Below are 15,501 nucleotides of genomic sequence, written 5' to 3' on the forward strand. Positions count from 1 at the left end.
TTATGTCTATTCTTGTACACTGTAACCCTTTATTTATTTATGTATTGCTTATTTTTCATAAAGAGCTTGAGGTGAAGAGCAAATTTCTTCTTCTTTCTCCTTCTTTAAAAACTTTGCTTCTCTTGTCTGTTTTTTATTACAGGTGAATGGTAGAACCATTTTATCAAACAACAGAGGATTCCATTAGAGCTGTGGTTGGATGTTCTAAAAATGACAAATTGATGGGTAAGAATCAATATCTTTATAAGATCCATTTTTTCTAAGAACATGGCTTGTCTCTCCATTTTTTTCAGCCTTTCATTATATATCTCAGCAAAATTTTGTAACTGTCTTTTCACAGGTTCCTTACATTTTTCAGTAAGGTTACAGCTAAGTTTTTTATGGTGATGTTATTATAACCATTATGAATTGGGAAAATACTAATACAATAACTAAGACACACTGAAGCCTTCCTATGAGCAGAGTGGGTTCTAGATGCTTTACTGTATTAACTAATATAATCTTCAAGCAGCTCTATGAGATTTACATTCCCATTTTGTGGATAAGAAAACAAGCCAGAGGGGTCACAAGGTTAGTACACGAATGAGCAGGGCATCTGGTGCCACAAGCCGTGATCTTAACTTTCATGTTACTGGGATATTTTTTAAAACTGATTTTGTCTTCTAATTGGTTATTCTTAGTTTATAAGGAGGCTACATATGTTTTTTTTTATGAGGCAATTTTTAAAAAGATTTTATTTATTTATCTTTAGAAGGGAAGGAGAAAGGGAGAGAAATATCAATGTATGGTTGCTTCTCATGTGTCCCCTGCTGGGAACTGGCCTGCAACCCAGGAATGTGCTCTGACTGGGAATTGAACTGGTGACCCTTTGGTTCACAGGCCAAATCAATAAATTTATTGGTGAAAATAAAAAATGTGTCTTTTATGAAAAAAAAACTATATGGACTTTTTGGTCAACCCAATATAAAACATATGTAGAGCCCTGGCTGGTGTAGCTCAGTGGATTGAGCGCGGGCCTGGGAACCAGAGGACTGAGGTTCGATTCCCAGTCAGGGCACATGCCTCAGTTGCAGGCCAGTTCCCAGCAGGGGACACATGAGAGGCAACCATACATTGATATTTCTCTCCCTTTCTCCTTCCCTTCCCCTCTAAAGATAAATAAACTTTAAAAATCTTTAAAAAATTGAAAAAAACGAATATTTATGTAGCTCTGGCCAAATAGCTCAGTTGGTTAGAGTGTCATCCCTATACGCCAAGGTTGTGGGGTTAGTCCCTGGTTAGAGAACATGCAAAATCAAGCAATGAATGCATAAATAAGTGGAACAACAAATAAATGTTTCTCTCTCTCTCCCTCCCTCCCTACCTCCCTCCCTCTCTCTTTCTCTAAAAAATCAATAAATTAAAACAATTTTTCAAAGAGTGTTTATAGAAAGTGAAAATAACTTACCATGTTCTCTTTGGTGGCTATTAAAAATGATAAAATATTCTTCTGTCAGAGGAGCTCCAGCCAAGATGGAGGCATAGGGAGAGAAGCTTTGCCTCTTTGCACAACCAAGAGAAGGAAAAAAACAATTTAAAAACAAAAACAACCAGAACTGCCAGAAAATCAAACTGCATGGAAGTCTGACAACCAAGGAGTTAAAGAAGAAACACTCACCCAGACTGGTGTTCTGAGACAAAGAAATATGGCCCAAATGAAAGAAAAGATCGAAACTCCAGAAAAAGAACTAAGCAATGCAGAGTTCAAAACACTGGAAATCAGGATGCTCACAGAAATGACTGAGTAAAGCCACAAAATAAAGGAAGAAGTGAAGGCTATACAAAGTGAAATAAAGAAAAATATATAGGGAACCAACAGTGAAGGGAAGGAAACTGGGACTCAAATCAATGATTTGCAACAAAAGAAAAAAATAAACATCCAACCAGAACAGAAGGAAGAAACAAGAATTCCAAAAAAATGAGGAGAGGTTTAGGAACCTCTGGGACAACTTTAAACATTCCAACATTCATATCATAGGGGTGCCATAAGAAGAGGATCCTCTCTAAAGATAAATAAATAAAATCTTTAAAAAAAGACTGTCAACTGATTTCCCAAAAGAAACTTTGCAGGCAAGAAAGGGCTGGAAAGAAGTACTCAAGGACCTACGTCCAAAATTACTCTATCCAGCAAAGCTATCATTTAGATGGAAGGGCAGATAAAGTGCTTCCAGGATAAGGTAAGACCAAAGGAGTTCATCATCACCAAACCCCTTTATATGAAATGTCAAAGGGACTTAACTAAGAAAAAGGAGATCAAACCTATGAACAGTAAAATAACAACAAACTCACAATTGTCAACATCTGAACCTAAAAAAACAAAAGCAAACAACTAGAACAGATTCACAGAAATGGAGATCACATGGAGGGTTATCAGTGGGGAGGAGGAGGGGGAGGGGGAGAATAGGGGAAAAGGTACAGAGAATAAGAATCATAATTGGTAGGTACAAAATAGACAGGGGGAGGTTAAGAAAAGTACAGGAAATGGAGAAGCCAAAGAACTTATATATACAACCCATGAACATGAACATGAACATTAAGTGGGGGGAATGGTTGATAGAATGAGTGTACTGGGAAGAGGGGTATAAAGGGGAGAAAAAAGAATGGGTCAACTGTCATAGCATAATCAATAAAATACACTTAAAAATAAAAAATAAAAAAATCAAATGTTTTTCTTGTTCGGTTCATTTTTGACCTATTACATAAATAAATTTGCTAGTACCTAACCTTGTATTAATTCCTGGGATAAACCCTAACTGGTTGTGGTATATAATTATAATGTTAATATAATGTTGAATTTTATGTGTTAATCTTATTTTAGGATTTTGCATTTATATTCATAAGTGAGACTGATTTATAGATTGTTTTGTGTGTGTGATGGTGCTGTTTCTGACAGGTTTTGATATTAGGTATATTCTGGCTTCAAAAACAAATTGGGTAGTTTTCCATCCTTTTCTATGTTCCAGTACAATTTCTACTTTCTATTTGACAGATAAATACTGTATAATAGAAGATGACAAGGAAGAGAATGCAAATCAGCACAGATTATTTCGCCTCAGTAACTTGGCCACTTTTGTGGCTTAAGGACAGCTTTGATTGTGAAGCAGCAATTTGGAGCAGCAGGAAGGTCAAACAGGCCATTATTTTGGCATTGAAGACTTCGGCTTGGCTGGGCAGGGAGAGGTGAGTGAAGGTGGTCCTGGGGAGGGAAGTAAGTGCCGAGGGAAGAGGTCAGCACAAGAGAAGATGAAAGGAGGGTTTACAGTGATGGGCTGGAGGTGTTTGCATAAGGATATAAAAAAAAAAAAGGTCAGGTAGAAGAACTGGGCCTGAAGGTGAGGAATGCTGGAGTCCCATTGGAGGATGATCGGGGAGTGGGTTGTCCTTCCCTTACAGAAGTTTCCAGTGCTCTGTCCTGTTGCTCACTGGCTCTTGTTGGAAAAAGAAACATCATTTCTCACCCAGGATATTTGCCCTTTCCTTCTACCATCTCTGTCTTCATCCCTGCCAAGACCTACATCCAGTGGAGGGGTACAACAGTGATTCACATGCTCCTGGACATAAGAGCTCAGCATGGGGGGCAGAGCAGAAGAAGCAGAGTGTGGATAGACTTCACCAACTTTGACTTTGTGCTAAGGAAGAGTCCTTTATAAGATTCTCTACTTATTTCTCAGTCCTTTCCTTATACTTTCTACAATTCATATAAACAGGCCCGTAGTACATGCTGGTTGTTTTGTTGTTGTTGCTGTTGTTTGTAAACGATATGGGAAACTGCTGTAGGAAAGGCAGGGAGCTATGTGGAATGGAAGTACGAGAAACTGTATGCTATGTAGCTGAGGCCACTCTGAATGGAAAAAAAACCAAAAACAACAAAAAACCCAAACCGAAGACATAACAGACAAGTGAAATTCAGCCCACCTAAACTTACTTTAAGGATAGTTATAAATTCTAGACTCCTTTTACACCAATCCTTTTGAAAATTATTTTAACTGATGGCAAAGCTGACATTACTGTCTTACAGATTTTCCTTTCCTCTCTGCCTCTCACCCGTGGATGGGTTAGTTAACAATTAATAGAGCAGCCAGCTTGACGTGAGAAGGAGGATGCCAGGAGCACAGATGGCCCACAACCCGGATAATTAGCTTCTGAAGAAGAAACAACATCTACTAAGTCTTCTGTGAATGCAGTTTGGTTGGTCACAGCTGGGGCAGAGAACAAGCAAGCATCCTCGACAACTTTTTTTTCTCTCTGAAAATGTCAGCAGAGCACTCACCCACTTCCTTTGGACAACCACCTACTCATAAGGTCTGCAGGGGAGAATTCAAGTAAATATTGTAGGTACTCCACCCTAAAGGAGGGGGAACATAACTCTCCACTCCTTAAGTGTGGGATGTGCAGAGTGACTTTCTTCCAATGAGTATAAGATGGAAGGGGGGAGAGGGGAGAGTAATTCTACTATCGTGCTAGGTGGCAAAGGTCAGTATCAACAGTCATAAATGAGGTTGATAATATCTACTCTGGATATATGATATGATAAAAATGTACTTTATGCTCTTCCTCCCCCAAACCCATGGCCCCAATCTAATCATGAGAAAACCATCAGACCAGTTCCAATAGAGGAGCATCCTACAGTATTTCTGGCCAGTACTCCTCAAAGTCTTCAAAAAACAAGAAAATCTGAGAAACTGTCAGAGCCCAGAGGAGCCCACAACAACTATATGTAATACGGTATCCTGGATGGGACCTTGGAACAGAAAGAGGACATTAGATAAAAACTAAGAAAACTTGAATAAAACACGTATTTTAGTTAAAATGTTTTCAATAGTGGTTCATGAGTTGTAATAAATGTACTATAACTGATGATAATAATAAAGCCACGAGGAACTCGTATTTTCTTCTCAACTTTTCTGTAAATCTAAAACTATCCTAAGGAATAAAGTCTAATAATAATAATACCTGCAAAAATCAAATGAAGACTAAGATGGGACTAAAGCACCTCCAAACCCTTTTGGCTTCATAGGCATTTTCTTCTTTGGCTTTCGCAATTTCATCTTTTTGGGACACTTACATTGCCCAGTGGTGGTAGTGGTGGGGGGTCCTTACTGTTTATCCTACCCACAGCCTTCCTGTGTACCCCAGGACTTTGTCCCCCATGGGTGATGAAATTTTTGTCCCCCCAGAGATTTCATTCAATCTCACGGCTTCAGTCACTACTTCTTTGGCGATTTCCAAATCTTCTCCGGTTCAGGTCACTGTTTTTTCAACTCTCTAATACACAGCGCCCCCTAGGCGTCCAGTACAGCACTTCCAACCCCAAACTCTGCTTCTCCTGGAACCGGTTTCTCATTTCTGCCTCACAGAGAGGCCAACAACCCTAAGCATCGCCCCCAGAATTCTCTTTCTCCTGTCTTTCTGCCAGACAGACCCTAAGTTCTGTCAGTGTCTCCTCTTGGGGCCTTTTGTACTGTGTTCTCCTTACCATCCGGCTACCAAGCCCTCAGCACCTCTGGGCCCCCTGACTATAGGTATTCTCTTTCTCCTCCCTATGTCTTTCTGAGCAGGATAGTGAGTAGCTAGGGAAATTTCTGGGCTGGTGGAACGGAGAAACTGAGACAAGAAAATTAAACAAGCCAAACAGTTTGAGCAACTTACTGCTGGTGAATCGCAAGACTTATCTCCCCTAAGCAAGGACACTTGAGACTGAATGGCTTGTACCTCTCTCCTCCCTAACCAAAGAATACAAAGCTTAAATAAATCTCTTTGGCCTGCGAAATAAAGAACAAAGACCCAATTAATGTCATTTGTGCCAATTAAACCCAAGGACAAATGAAGTCAGGGAAACAAATAACAAAACCCCATTAAAAACCAGACCCAAGATAGAAGTAAAACAGTATAAGACCAAAGAATATTCCCAAAACCTCTATGTGCTCATTTTGATGCATTGGCATATTTAAAAAATGCAACTAGTGAGTATTCTGCTAAACCCTCCCATTAAGAGGTTTCATTGTTTTTTTCACCCACAGGGGAAGAAAAGATAAAGAGTGAGATGCAGTGCAGGCTCGCTCTCATGCCTGTGCCCCTTCCTGGGCATGGACTTTTTAGTTCCTCCTAAGTTCTAAGGGTCCCAGGGAGACTTGCAGCCAGGGGAGCAGTGGGCAGTGGCAGCTCCACCAGGCTTACCCCCGATCCTGTCTCCAGAGTCCCCCTTTTCGCTGACTTCCCAGGTGAGCTAACAGCAGAATACCACGTTGGCTAAATAACGCCTTTCCCGTAATATTTCTAGGCAGTCAAAGAATACTGCCTAAGCTCTCTTCCATTACTTCTTCTACCCTAAGTCCTCTGTCTCTGTAACCTTTCCTTCCCAGGTGAGCTAACAGCAGAACACTGCCTTTTCTCACTCCTTTCCTATAACATTTTTAGGGAGCCAAAGCAGAATACCGCCTAGGCTCTCTCTCTCTCCTGTTACTTCTTACTCCTGTTACAAGTCTTCCTTTATTTCTGTTGCCCACCTTAATAAACGAATTCTCAAAATCATCTGGACTCAAATTGTGAAATATTTCCTACAGAAATCAAGAACGCACACACTACAGGCGCGCCTGAGACAGACCTACTCCCGTCTGGTAACATTTCCTTTCTTCATTCCTTTCATTCTTTTCCATCCTTCTATCAGATATTGACAAAGGAAAATGTAGAGGTTCTCTCAGGCCTCCGCCAGGCAGTTCATGACTCCTCTCTACTGTAATTGTTCACCATGAATTTTTGTTTCTATCTTTGCGTGTGTTTGTGTGTGGGTGTGTTTAGGTGTTTATTTACATTTTGTGTTTGAAACACAGAATCACGAGGAACTAGTGGCTGAATTGCCACTATTCACAAACATAATATGCCTTACATATAAATCCTGTTTTAAGAGCACCAGCCATTAACCTAGTTTTCTCAGGGTTCAGATGGACCTAAGTAGTAGTAACACAAGTAGCACCTCTGAATTAGGTAACGGAAAAAGCTGGCATAAGACGGCTGCTGAACTCAATCAAATTAAAACCTGAAAACGTGGGTGTGAGAAGATAGGATAGTTTCAATTGTGTAAGAAAAGAGAACAAGATAGGGAACAGTTATTAGGACCAACTTTAAGTTAACCAATAAGAAACTTGTCGTCCCACCGAGCCAGCCAGGAGTCGAACCTGGAATCTTCTGATCCGTAGTCAGACGCGTTATCCATTGCGCCACTGGCCCCGAGACAACTGAGGTCGTTTCAGTAATAGTACTTGAAGCTTTTACTACAGGGTTTCATGGGACTTGTAGTCTCTTAATGAAATTCTGTGAATTCAGGAGGTATTCTGGGAGATTGAAGCGCGTCAAGAACCAGACCTTGAGATTGGTCGATCTTCTGGAACCACGCCGTACGTCACTGTACAGCCCATGGATTGGCGGGAAGGACTTGGGGGAGCCGGAGAGACGCTCTGGTTGTTAGGGTGACTCGTCCCGCCTTCCGGGGGCTTTTTCCCCTCCGGCTTTGTGATTGGCTGCTAATACCAAGGTGTCCCGGTGTAGACGGGGCGAGTGAAAAGATGGCGGCGATGGCGGTTGGTGCTGCCGGTGGGAGCCGCGTGTCCAGCGGCAGGGATCTGAATTGCGTCCCCGAAATAGCTGACACCCTGGGGGCTGTGGCCAAGCAGGGGTGAGGGGCCGGACCTCCGCGGGCGGAATGCGGGGTCCGAACTCGAGGACGGAGAGGGGCAGACTAGTCACCACCGAAAGGCAGGGGTGAGGGGGTCAGAGTAAATAAGATGGGTAGTCGGGGGAGAAGCCCCAGGCCCTGGAATGTTAGAAAAAAACCTTATTGGCGGAGGGGGGGCCGTGTGGTCACTGAGCTCAGAAATCAGGGGAGGTGTCTGTTAAACTAAAAACAAAAAAACAAAAACGGGCGTACAGACCTCCAGGGCCCTGGAGAGCGAAATTATTGTCTGGAAAGTGGGAGGAAGTGTTAGGGGCTAGGGAGAGAGGAGATAGCCTTTAAGGGGAAGGTATGGGCCGGTCTGGAGGTGACAGTCCTGGAAAACCAATGACGGCGGAGTAGAAAATCCACTGGGTGTGGATTTTCATCTTTTCTCCTTACTCATCTTTTCCATGGCTGTGTCTTGTGGAGATATTGAGGCACAGTTCAGCGGAAGTGATATGTCCCAAGGTGGGCTGAACTCAGCAGTCCAGTCCGTTGACTGATGGTGGCAGCCGAAAGGGTTGTGCAGAATCCAGATAGCCTTATCCAGTTGCTTGGATCTCTGGGCACTGCTGCTCTTTACATGACGACTCCGGGTCTGTCGCGGTTGTAGGTTTGATTTCCTCTGCATGCCTGTCTTCCACCCGCGTTTCAAGAGGGAATTCACTCAGGAACCTGCTAAGAATCGACCTGGCCCCCAGACACGATCAGACCTACTGCTGTCAGGAAGGGGTAGGGACCATCCCATATACTCCTTGATTATTAGAGGCAGTAACAACTTCTGCTTTGTCACTGCCCTCATTCTTTCCTGGCTTAGATATATTGATTAGTCCCTGGGATATAGATAACTTTTTTCCCCTTGCTTACCTGCTAAAAGCCTTAGTTTCCTAATCTGCATTAGGCTATCCTATATGTGATAGAAAAAGTCTTTGTCTCTCATCTCTACTCTCTTACTCCCTATTAAGAACTAGAAATTGAATGAGTAAATTGCCTAACCTCATTCAGTCTTTGTCTATCTTGGGTGGGGGAGTGCAGACTGGAATACGCTAATTGTGGGGAAGCTTTCGCCGTGGATTCGTCCAGACTCAAAAGTAGAGAAGATCCGAAGGAACTCCGAGGCGGTAAGGCTATTTGACTTCTCCACTGGATCTTTCTAAAGATTAAGTCTGTAAGTGAGCTTCGGGGGAGAGCAGTTTTATCCCCTATAACTTAGTAACTCTGATATGCAATTAAAGCTCTTTGGGTTGCTAGCTCTTAATCTTTTCCTTTTGATCTCCATTCCAGGCCATGTTACAGGAGCTGAATTTTGGAGCATATTTGGGTCTTCCAGCTTTCTTACTGCCCTTAAATCAGGAAGATAACACAAACCTGGCCAGAGTGCTGACCAACCACATCCACACTGGCCACCACTCCTCCATGGTATGGCTTTGGGCCTCTTTTCTGCTGCATATTATGGTAGTGCAGGTGTGCTACATACCTTCTTGTTCCTAGCCATTCAGTAAAGGGTGCTTTTGGCAGAACTGAAATATCAGTTCTGCCTGCCCCTGTATATAAGTGGTGAGCAGAGATTTATAAAAGATTATATAATTATTCCCAGAAATTTAGAGTTGAAATTAAGGATAAGACCAATATTTACATAAGGATATGTGTGCATGTACATATAATCACAGATTTGGAAAAAACACGTAAAGGGATTAACTTGAGATCTGGAGCACAGTCTTTTAATTGAAGGAAGCTTTCTGGACCCAATGAGTTCTAAATAGAGTATTTGTTCAAGTACAGTTCTGGATGCGAGTACCCTTGGTGGCACCGGAGGACCTGAGAGATGATATAATTGAGAATGCACCAAATGCACACACAGAGGAGTGCAGTGGAGAGGAGAAGACATGGATGTGGTATGTCTCCTTTTGCTGCTGTACCAGGGCAAAGGGTAGGATGAAAGGAAGTATTGGGTGGAACCTATAGGACCTCCTTGAGTTATGGTGATTGGTGGGCCATATGTATTTGACTGTATTTTTCTGGGTTTGACTCTGGACAGGTGGCACAATTTCCGGACCTTGTGTGATTACAGCAAGAGAATTGCAGTGGGTAAGTCCCTGAGGGCCTTAGGATAGGATACCTTCTCTGACCTCCTATGACCAAGAATCACGAGTTTCATGTAGACTTGGTTGCTGGGTAGTTTAGCTATTTTCCTGTGCCTCAGTCTGCCTTGCTTTTAAGGAATAAACAAATCTTGCACAAAAGAGCAAGAAAAACCTTCTTGCCTAACAATAGTTGACAGGTCTTTCTTTTCCCTTGTGTAGCTCTTGAAATTGGGGCCGACCTCCCATCTAATCATGTCATTGATCGTTGGCTAGGAGAGCCCATCAAAGCAGCCATTCTCCCCACCAGCATTTTCCTGACCAATAAGAAGGGATTTCCTGTTCTTTCTAAGATGCACCAGAGGCTGATCTTCCGGCTGCTCAAGGTGGGTGGTGGAAGGGTTCTAAAGGTACTCCATCTATTCTTTTTACCTTATTTTCGTATGTGTGATACTCCTTTTCCTATGGGGCTGATTCCTTTCCTCTCTGGTTTCTGAAGAACTATTATGAAAAGTTGGGGGTGCTTGAGAAGAAAAAGGCAGATGGCAGTAGGAGCCCTGGAAACATAAAAAAAGTAAACAGGCTGCCCTGGCTGGGTAGCTCAGTTGGTTAGAGTGTTACTCTGATACTCCAAGGTTGTGGATTTGATCCCTGATCAGGGCACATACGAGAATCAACCAATGAGTGTATGAATAGGTGGAACAATGAATCAGGATTTCTCTCTCTCCCTTTCTCTCTCTGTCTCTCTCTCTGTTTCTCTGTCTGTCTGTCTCTCTCTCTCTCTCTCTCTCTATATATATATGTATATATACCCTCTTCTGTCTGCCTCTTCCCATCTTTTCCCCTCTTTCTTCCTTTCTTTCTCTATCTAAAATCAGTACATTAGCCCTGGCTGGTATAGCTCAGTGGATTGAATGCCAGCCTGCAAACCAAAGGGTCACTGGTTTGATTCCCAGTCAAGGTAGGGTACATGCCTGGGTTGTGGGCCAGGTTCCCAGTAAGGGGCACATGAGAGGCAACCACACATTGATGTTTCTCTCCTCTTGCTCTATCCCTTCTGCTCTCTAAAAATAAATAAATACAATATTTAAAATCAACACATTAAAATATATATATTTTAAGTTATCAGATTTCATGAGAACTTTGTAGAAGATTTCAATTAAGAAGTTACATGAGGATCCATGGGGCCCTTTCAGCCAGGCTGATGTTTATATGGCATAGGAAGGTCTTATAAGTTAAGATCATTGAAGCATTATACTGCTTTTGTTGGTATTTGGAGAACTGCTGGTTTGGGCCTTGTTGTATGCTAGGACTCTTTGGCCATAAGCCATAGTAATATCCCAGAGTTTTGGTATAAGGACTGTGTCTGATGGTCTGACTGCTGTCACAGTTGGAGGTGCAGTTCATCATCACAGGCACCAACCACCACTCAGAGAAGGAGTTCTGCTCCTACCTCCAGTATTTGGAATACTTGAGCCAGAACCGCCCTCCACCCAATGCCTATGAACTCTTTGCCAAAGGCTATGAAGACTATCTGCAGTCCCCACTCCAGGTAGGTCTGGAGTCCACTGAGGGGAGGGAGGTAGGTAGTGGGGTGGGGAATATGTCTTGAGAACAAGTGTTCTAAAATCCTACCAAAGCTCAGGAGGCAGTGGTGGGAAGGTTTTGATATTCTGGTACATTGCACTTGCCAAGAACTGGCTAACTTACTTCGCCTGTTTACTATCATTCGTCAGCCACTGATGGACAATCTGGAATCTCAGACATATGAAGTGTTTGAAAAGGACCCCATCAAATACTCTCAATATCAGCAGGTACAGTGTGCGTCCCAGACTGGGTCAGGCAACATGGCTGGAATGACCTAGGTGAGGATAGGATTGTAGCCATGAGGTCTTCTCTCCTTCCTCCCAGGCCATCTATAAATGTCTGTTAGACCGAGTGCCAGATGAAGAGAAGGACACCAATGTTCAGTGAGTACCCTTCCCACAATCCCAGAGATTTGTGTGCCTATTACTCTATATGCTGAATCAGCTTAGCTCTACTCGTTTCTTCCTTAGAGTGCTGATGGTGCTGGGAGCAGGCCGAGGTCCCCTGGTGAACGCTTCCCTGCGGGCAGCCAAGCAGGCTGACCGGCGGATAAAGCTCTATGCTGTGGAGAAGAACCCTAATGCTGTGGTGACGTGAGTAGGAGTCCTCTTGCTGGGAAGTTTGTCCCCAGTGTCAGTTTTTCTTATTAATGTCCTCACTTGTTTCATCTGTTTTAGGCTGGAGAACTGGCAGTTTGAAGAATGGGGAAGTCAGGTCACAGTAGTCTCATCAGACATGCGAGAATGGGTGGCTCCAGAGAAAGCAGACATCATTGTCAGTGAACTTCTGGGCTCCTTTGCTGATAATGAACTGTCGCCTGAGTGCCTGGATGGAGCCCAGCACTTCCTAAAAGGTGCCTCCGGGCTGGGGTGTGCTGAGTAAGGGGATTGGATTATCAGTTGGGGAGGCATTGGGTAGACAGTAGCCTAGGAAGCTTTAGTGGGAGGAGGGTTGGACTTAGGTCATGGTCCTGGGGAAATGAAGTAATCTCAACCTCTGTGTTCACATCTGTAAAATAAGCAGAGACTCTCAATCTGAGGTCTGTTGACTCCGAGCTGCTGTTGCTGTGATATGTACTTTGTGCTTAGCTTTCATTTAGATCTCAAAGAGCTTTGTGACCTCACATAAGTTAAACACTTCATTAGAATATCTTAGATTCCTTCTAGTTTTAATCCTATGACTATAAAGTAACCTGGGAGTGGAGTCTTCCATGACAGGAGTTGGGAGGAGGTTGGCCTGGGAATGCAACATAGAGCTGCCTGGGTCTCTTTGGATGTGTGAGGTTTGAGCACTCAGTACAGGTAAAACATTTCCGTGCCTTGGGAATTAATGGTGCCCTCCTCCACTCAGATGGTGGCGTGAGCATCCCTGGGGAGTATACCTCCTTTCTGGCTCCTATCTCTTCCTCCAAGCTGTACAATGAGGTCCGAGCCTGTCGGGAAAAGGACCGTGACCCTGAGGTAAAGAGCCCCCTTCTTCTGGAGGACTTCTCTCGTTAGTCCTTTTTTTTTCTGTATTAGCACCAATTATTATTATTATTTTTAAGATTTTATTTATTTTTAGAGAGAGGGAAAGGGAGGGAGAGAAACATCAATGTGTGGTTGCCTCTTACATGGCCCTCATTGGGGACCTGGCCTGCAACCCAGGCATGTGCCCTGACTGGGACTTGAACCGGCATCCCTTTGGTTGGCAGCCCACACTCAATCCACTGAGCTACACCAGCCAGGATGGGCTAGCACCAATTATTTTATTCCATTGCAGAAGATGGAGAGGTCAAGGAGGAGTTGGGAAAGTGGCTGAAGTGAAAGTTGGTTTTCATTCTTTTCTGTGCCCCTGAGGCTTGAGCTTCTTTCCTTAAAGCAGTAGGTATCTCTTGCCTATCTTCTCCAGCAATATTGCTCTTTTGTCTCTTGGGTTAGGCCCAGTTCGAGATGCCTTATGTGGTACGGCTACACAACTTCCACCAGCTGTCTGCACCCCAGCCCTGTTTTACCTTCAGCCATCCCAACAGAGGTGGGTTCCTGCATATTTGTCCTCTGACTGAGTGGGTAGGAGCTTGCCCTCTTGGTTGTTCCCTTGTTCTCCTGGGTCTGCTCTGTCTAGGCTTCCTTTGTTTTACCAAATTGTCTAGGACTTTTGGCCATTTGTCACCCACACAACTTTTCCATGACAGATCCTATGATTGACAACAACCGCTACTGTACCTTGGAATTTCCCGTGGAAGTGAACACAGTGCTGCATGGCTTTGCAGGCTACTTTGAGACTGTGCTTTATCAGGACATCACTCTGAGTGAGTTCCTAGGGCAGTGGATGGTAGGGTATGAGCATGTACTACCTGGGTAGCTTATGTAAATGTTTCATTTAGATTTACGGGGAGCCCAGGGGTCAGTGAATGGGAATCTTTGATTACTTGTTTTAAAGTAATCCAAAGACTCCTCAACCTAGTCCAAAAGCACAGACGTGGAGACCTCAATTTTTTTATTATCTTGTCCACATAGGTATCCGTCCAGAGACTCACTCTCCTGGGATGTTCTCATGGTTTCCCATCTTCTTCCCCATAAAGGTAGGAATTGCCTTTAAAACTCCATGGGTTAAAGACTAACTTTGGCTGTTGGGTTATGGATGATGCTTGGTTATGACCCATGTCCTGCTGCTCTCATTCTTGGTTCCCAGTTGTAGATATTGGCATATCCACAGTGGCCTTCTGCATGGCTTCCCCACATCTCCTGTAGCTGCTCTTCTGTCTGTTTTCTACCCTGAGTAAAAGTCATCCTGTAAAAACTCACATATGCCCTGGCTGGTATGGCTCAGTGGATTGAGCAGCAGTGGCCTGCGAACCAAAAGGTTACCAGTTCAATTCCCAGTGCGGGGAATGCGAGAGGCAACTGGTTGATGTTTCTCTTGCACGTTGATGTTTCTTTCCCTCTCTCCTTCCCTTTCTCTAAATAAATAAATAAATTCTTTATAAACCTCAAATCTTACCCTGTCTTTCTCCTGCTTAACATCCTTTCCACTGTCTTTTGGATAGCAGTCAAAATCCTGAGCATTGTTTGTAAGACTTGGTGTGATTTAGTTTTAGCCTGCCTTTTCAGCTACTGTCTCCTTGATCACATTGCTGCAGTCCAATGGACTGGCACTTGGTTCCTCTAATACTCATCTTCTTTCTGGCCTCAGGCTTTCATACCTTTCTCCTTTGCCTGTAAAATTCTTTGCATACCTCTTCACCCAGCCAGCTTATCTTAAAAACATGCTTATTGTCAGAGAACTCTGTGGCCTCCTAGACTAAGTTAAGTTAGCATTCCCTTCCATGGGTGCTTTCATAGCACCCTGTGCACGTCACAGCACTGATCACATTTTAGATTGTTTAATGCCTGACTTAAGTTCTGATAGACTTCAAATAAGCTTCTTGAGGGTTGATATATCATGTTTTATCATTTTATCTCCACACTTAACTCAGTACATTGCAACATATAATTTATTAGCTCCACCCTAAAACTCTGTCTTTTTTCTTACAGCAGCCCATTACAGTGCGTGAAGGCCAGACCATCTGTGTGCGTTTCTGGCGATGCAGCAATTCCAAGAAGGTGTGGTATGAGTGGGCTGTGACAGCACCAGTCTGCTCTGCTATTCACAATCCCACGGGCCGCTCATACACCATTGGCCTCTAGCCCTGCCTGCAAATATCTGGCAGAAGCTTCAGGCTCTGCTCCTGTAGCACAAAAGGTGCAGTACAGCTCTGGTCTGTGATTCCCCCTGCACATCAGAGAGGAGCATTTCAGTCTGCCTTCCTGCCTTACATCAAAGTGGGCAAAGGAGAATTAATTACAGGCTCAAGCCACCAGTCTGTGAAGACTTCAGGCCAAGGCATGAGGAATTAGCACTGGCTGCGAAGTTACTCCAACAGGCACTCAGCCTCAAGTGTTCCCTTGGAATAGCCCTGAGAACATGCAGATTGAACACATTTTCAGCCCTTTTTCTGCCCATCTCTTCCTGTTTCAATGGATTTGTGTGGGAAGAAATACAAATAAAGTGAAGTTATGGCCTTTCCTGCTCCATCTGCCTATGCTTTCCCATACCTTTCTT

At 43.5% G+C, this 15,501-nt stretch overlaps 1 protein-coding gene and 1 non-coding gene across 4 annotated transcripts; one reads left to right on the plus strand and one right to left on the minus strand.

Annotated features, from left to right (window-relative positions):
• Nucleotides 1-7,193: 7,193 nt before the first annotated feature.
• On the minus strand, nt 7,194-7,266 carry TRNAR-ACG (transfer RNA arginine (anticodon ACG)). The gene has a single exon. It is a non-coding gene; the product is annotated as a tRNA-Arg (tRNA).
• A 304-nt stretch (nt 7,267-7,570) lies between these two features.
• On the plus strand, nt 7,571-15,468 carry PRMT5 (protein arginine methyltransferase 5). 3 transcript variants are annotated; one of them, XM_037037691.1, is made up of 17 exons: nt 7,571-7,711; nt 8,364-8,482; nt 8,786-8,871; nt 9,035-9,169; nt 9,533-9,645; nt 9,789-9,838; nt 10,054-10,217; nt 11,222-11,383; nt 11,568-11,645; nt 11,743-11,801; nt 11,889-12,011; nt 12,096-12,271; nt 12,769-12,878; nt 13,338-13,431; nt 13,592-13,708; nt 13,917-13,981; nt 14,934-15,468. In XM_037037691.1, exons 1-17 carry the CDS (start codon nt 7,602-7,604, stop codon nt 15,084-15,086), a joined length of 1,914 nt encoding a protein of 637 aa, XP_036893586.1. In that variant the 5' UTR covers nt 7,571-7,601; the 3' UTR covers nt 15,087-15,468. The 3 variants fall into 3 exon arrangements, with proteins under 3 accessions (XP_036893586.1, XP_036893588.1, XP_036893587.1); XM_037037692.1 differs by lacking the exon at nt 7,571-7,711 and adding an exon at nt 7,720-7,797; XM_037037693.1 differs by lacking the exon at nt 8,364-8,482 and having other exon boundaries at nt 7,623-7,711.
• The last annotated feature ends 33 nt before the right edge of the window (nt 15,469-15,501 follow it).

This window comes from Sturnira hondurensis, unplaced genomic scaffold (assembly GCF_014824575.4).
Source record: "Sturnira hondurensis isolate 20B ecotype Veracruz unplaced genomic scaffold, ASM1482457v3 Scaffold0023357, whole genome shotgun sequence".
In the NCBI taxonomy this organism is placed as follows: domain Eukaryota; kingdom Metazoa; phylum Chordata; class Mammalia; order Chiroptera; family Phyllostomidae; genus Sturnira; species Sturnira hondurensis.